At 58.5% G+C, this 4,735-nt stretch overlaps 1 protein-coding gene across 2 annotated transcripts; it reads left to right on the forward strand.

Moving 5' to 3' along the window:
- On the forward strand, window positions 1–4,410 carry Trim56 (tripartite motif containing 56). 2 transcript variants are annotated; one of them, XM_026783534.1, is made up of 4 exons: window positions 1–80; window positions 187–264; window positions 1,435–1,598; window positions 1,715–4,410. In XM_026783534.1, the coding sequence occupies exons 3-4, from the start codon at window positions 1,495–1,497 to the stop codon at window positions 3,936–3,938; spliced, it is 2,328 nt and encodes a 775-aa protein (XP_026639335.1). In that variant the 5' UTR covers window positions 1–80; window positions 187–264; window positions 1,435–1,494; the 3' UTR covers window positions 3,939–4,410. The 2 variants fall into 2 exon arrangements, with proteins under 2 accessions (XP_026639335.1, XP_005344619.2); XM_005344562.2 differs by having other exon boundaries at window positions 1,441–1,598.
- The last annotated feature ends 325 nt before the right edge of the window (window positions 4,411–4,735 follow it).

A 4,735-nucleotide genomic window follows, 5' to 3' on the forward strand; every position in this document is an offset into this window, starting at 1 on the left:
CCTGTGGCCCCCATCCCTTCGTTCTGGAAGGGGGTCCCTGTCCTACGGCCCCCGGCCCTCCAGGAAGGGAGCGCTCCAGGGTGAGGTGGGGAGGAAGGCGGGGCTTGTGCCCCGGAGTGGCTGTCCCGGGCCGGGGACGGAAGTTGCACCACAGTGCGACTACTTTCAGTTTTGTTTCTCTTGCAGGTAGTCGAGGGCCGGCGGTAGCGGGATTTCGGGGCTCCTCGGACCCTGCTGCGGGAGTCCAAGGTCAGCTGTGACTGGGTAAGGAGAGATGGGGGCGTAAGAGACGGGACCCAGAAAGACGAGGTTGGGGGGGAGGGGAGAGAGAGAACGGGAGGGAAGTGAGAAAGCCCGGGAGAGAAAAAGAGAGGGAGGGGAGAGAGGGCAGGAGGGACCTGGGAGGCCCGAGAGGACTAGCCAGGTGGCAGGCCCTGTCCCTCAACCTCCCACCGTGTTGGGAGTCCTACCCTCCCTGAGAACAGACTACCACACCCCGTCCTGCTCCCCCCCCCCCCAGCTTCCTCTCCCAACCCTGGGGGAACCCGAGAGTGCAATGGAGCAATCAATCTTATTTGTTTATCTCTGTTTGTCTTTTTAAAGGCTTTGTCTCACTCTGTAACTCAGGCTCAGCCAGCACTTAACTATTGTTGCCCTAGGCTGTCCTGAAACTTCCTTGTAACCAAGGCTAGCCTCGAATTCGTGGCAGTCCTCCTGCCCCAGCCTCTGGAGGGCTAGGTTTTTCCCTAAGTCCCCACCGAGCTGGGGACCTGTAATGCCCTCCCTCCAGAAGTTTCTAGAATGCCTTTGGTAGGAAAGGGTAAAATTAGAGGACTCCGGGGGTCAGTGACCCCGAGGTCCAGTAGAAGGAAAGGAGATGAACTTTTTCCACTGGAGCCTTCCTCTTGTTCTGGAATTACTTTCAAAAATAGTTGGGGCAGGAAGTAGGGCCCCCACCCTCTCAGGACACCCGCCCAGACAAAGGAAACTAAGACTGTGGGACCTTGCCCCAACATCAAAAAGCCGGGTACTTCTGTGCACCTGACATTCTTCCTATGTGTCCTCACCGGCTGCCCCTTGAGCCCTGGTATCCACTCATAACAGGACCCTACACCAAAACAAACGTGGTGGTGCTTGCCTGTGACTTCAGCACTCAGGAGGCTGAGGCAGGAGGAGCATGGGCTCCAAGCCAGAACCTGAGACTGTAGCTCACTTGTTAGACTGCTTGCCTACCGTGCAAGAAGCCCCAAATTCCATCCCCAGGGCTACACAAACTGGTCCTAATCCCGGAAGAGGAGACAGGAAGTTCAGAAGTTCAAGGTCATCCTCGGTTTCACAACAGGTCTCGCCAACGTGAGACCGGAAGGGTTTGGGCTACCCTTACCTTTGGCCCGTGACCTGGTATTTTAATAATTAGATTACTTCACCTCTGAGACCCAGGGGCTTCCTGGTCTCATTTTCCCCCACAGGCTGTGCCCAACCCAGGGCTTTTGCATGTTTACATTTGGTGCGTGCTGTAAAGAGGACGGTGTGGAAGAGAGACAGCCTTCCCCCAGTACCCAGTGCCTCCTAGAAGCCAGAATCTCCCAGCCGTCCAGGTGAGTGCCGACACCAGACACCAGCAAAGAGCAGGGGAGGGGCCAGGCTGAAGGGGGTGGGGAACCAAGATGGAGTGTGGCCAGGGTGCCTCTGACCTCTGCCCCTTCCCTTATAGGATGGTCTCCAAAGTCTCCTCCCCCACTCTGCTGGAGGCTCTGAGCAGCGATTTCCTAGCCTGTAAAATCTGCCTGGAGCAGTTACACTTGCCCAAGACGCTGCCATGTCTACATACCTATTGCCAGGACTGCTTGGCCCAACTGGACATTGGTGGCCAGGTCCGCTGCCCTGAGTGTCGGGAGACTGTACCTGTACCACCCGAGGGTGTGGCCGCCTTCAAGACCAACTTCTTTGTCAATGGGCTCTTGGACCTTGTCAAGGCCAGGGCTTCTGGAGACGCGCATTCGGGGAAGCCAACGTGCGCTCTGTGCCCTCTGGTGGGAGGTAAGAGCTCTGGGGGACCCGCCACTGCCCGATGCCTGGACTGTGCAGATGACTTATGCCAGGCCTGTGCCGACGGGCATCGCTGCTCCCGCCAGACTCATAAGCACCGCGTAGTGGACTTGGTGGGCTACAGAGCCGGGTGGTATGATGAAGAGGCTCGCGAGCGCCAGGCATCCCAGTGTCCCCAGCACCCAGGGGAAGCCCTCTGCTTCCTATGCCAACCGTGTTCCCAGCTGCTCTGTAAGGACTGCCGTCTGGGGCCCCATCTGGATCACCCCTGCTTGCCCCTGGCGGAGGCTGTGCGGTCCCGGAAACCGGGCCTTGAGGAGTTATTGGCAGGTGTGGACAGCAATCTGGTGGAGCTAGAGGCTACCCGGGTAGCAGAAAAGGAAGCCTTAGCCCAGCTGCGAGAGCAGGCAGCCAGTGTGGGGGCGCAGGTAGAAGAGGCCGCTGAACGGATCCTCAAGTCCCTGCTGACCCAGAAGCAGGAAGTCTTGGGACAACTCCGGGCCCATGTGGAGGCTGCTGAGGAGGCTACCAGGGAGAGGCTGACCAAGATAGAGGGCCAGGAGCAAGTGGCCAAGGCGGCTGCTGCCTTTGCCCGCCGAGTGCTCAGCCTGGGTCTGGAAGCCGAGATCCTGTCGCTGGAGGGAGCGATCACACAGCGCCTGCGCCAGCTTCAAGATTCTCCCTGGACACCCGGGCCTACCCGCTGCGTGCTGCCCAAGCTGGAGCTTTACCCTGGGCTCCAGGACAAGAACTGCCACCTGCTTCGACTCTCCTTTGAGGAGCAGAAACAATCCCAGAAGGACTCTGAGAAGGGCGGAGCTGGTACCCAAGGAGGAGATGACTCTCAGAGCCAAGGGGAGGAGAGAACCAAGACAGGGAAGCAGGCTGGTGCCCAGTCCTTGTGTAAGGATGGAGCCCCAACTCCCAAAGAAGGCAAGGCCCAGAACTCCCAAGAAGATGATGATGTCCAAATCGAAAGGGGCAACAGATCTAACAAGAAGAAGAAGTGCAAAGGCAGGGGCAAGCCCATTTCTCGGGAGCCCAGCCCCATCCTGAGGCCAAACCTAGAAGGTTCAGGCCTCCTCCCTCGGCCCGTTTTCTCCTGGAGTTTCCCCACGAGGATGCCGGGAGACAAACGTTCCCCGCGGATCACCGGACTCTGCCCCTATGGCCCCCAGGAGATCTTGGTGGCGGATGAGCAGAACAGGGTCTTGAAACGCTTCTCTCTTAATGGCGACTATAAGGGCACCGTGCCGGTTCCCGAGGGTTGCTCCCCGTGCAGTGTGGCTGCCCTACAGAATGCAGTGGCTTTCTCCGCCAATGCCAGGCTCTACCTCGTCAGTCCTGAGGGAGAAGTTCAATGGCGAAGATCCCTGAGCCTCACCCAGTCCAGCCACGCTGTGGCCGCGATGCCGTGTGGAGACCGCGTAGCGGTCAGTGTGGCGGGCCACGTGGAGGTATACAAGAAGGAAGGCAGCCTGGCTACGCGGTTTATCCCAGGAGGCAAGGCTAGCCGGGGCCAGCGGGCCCTGGTGTTCCTGACCACCAGCCCTCAGGGCGATTTCGTCGGGTCAGATTGGCAGCAGAACAGTGTGGTTTTCTGTGATGGGCTAGGCCAGGTGATCTGGGAATACAAGGGCCCGGGTTTACATGGCTGCCAGCCAGGTTCTGTGTCTGTGGATAAGAAAGGCTTCATATTCCTGACCCTTCGAGAGGTGAACAAGGTGGTGATCCTGGATCCCAAGGGGTCACTTCTCGGTGACTTCCTCACAGCGTATCACGGCCTGGAAAAGCCCCGGGTGACCACCATGGTAGACGGCAAATATCTGGTGGTGTCCCTCAGTAACGGGACTATCCATGTGTTTAGGGTCAGGTTTCCTGACAGTTAGAGGGGCTTAGGGCTGCGCTGGGAGGGCAGCTGGGGAGGGAGGGCACCCATGGGATGATGTGGCCAAGGCTGTTTTCCCAGCTGGCAAAATGCTTGCTCCTTTTGTGATGTATGGGGAGAAGGGACACCAAGGGGGGTGGTGGTGTGACCATAACCTCAGGAGCACGCAGCAGGTGCCAGAAGTCAACCCAACTGCTTCCTTTGGAGTGACTCCTGCCGCTGCGGCTCCGCTGTATAGTTTAGGTGTCTTGAGATTTATAAGCGATTCTTGATCTGTATTCTTCAAAACCATTCCTGGGATGGGGTCACGAATCCTCTGTAGAGCACTTGCCTAGAAATCACAAATGAGGCTGGGGGCGTGGGTATGGCTCCATAGTAGAGTGCCTATCTAGAGTCTACTAGTGAGGAGTGGAGGCGTGGCTCAGTGGGAGATCCCCTGCCTAGAATCCCCCAGTAAGGGACTGGGGTGTGGCTCAGTGGGAGATCTTCTGCCTAGAATCCCCCAGTGAGGAGCTGGGGTAAGGCTCAGTGGTAGAGCACCTGCCTAGAATCCCCCAGTGAGGAGCTGGGGTGTGGCTCAGTGGTAAAGCACCTGCCTAGAATCCCCCAGTGAGGGGCTGGGGTGTGGCTCAGTGGTAAAGCCCCTGCCTAGAATCCCCCAGTGAGGAGCTGGGGTAAGGCTCAGTGGTAGAGCCCCTGCCTATAATCCCCCAGTGAGGAGCTGGGGTGTGGCTCAGTGGTAGAGCACCTGCCTAGAATCCCCCAGTGAGGGGCTGGGGTGTGGCTCAGTGGTAGAGC

This window comes from Microtus ochrogaster, chromosome 2 (genome assembly GCF_000317375.1).
Source record: "Microtus ochrogaster isolate Prairie Vole_2 chromosome 2, MicOch1.0, whole genome shotgun sequence".
NCBI classification, from domain to species: Eukaryota; Metazoa; Chordata; class Mammalia; order Rodentia; family Cricetidae; genus Microtus; species Microtus ochrogaster.

Bases quoted from the DNA above. Each gene is read 5' to 3' on its own strand.
- Trim56 (XM_026783534.1), top strand. From the start codon at position 1,495: ATGTTTACATTTGGTGCGTGCTGTAAAGAGGACGGTGTGGAAGAGAGA. The intron at 1,599-1,714 runs GTGAGTGCCGAC...CTTCCCTTATAG, and splicing joins AGAATCTCCCAGCCGTCCAG to GATGGTCTCCAAAGTCTCCT.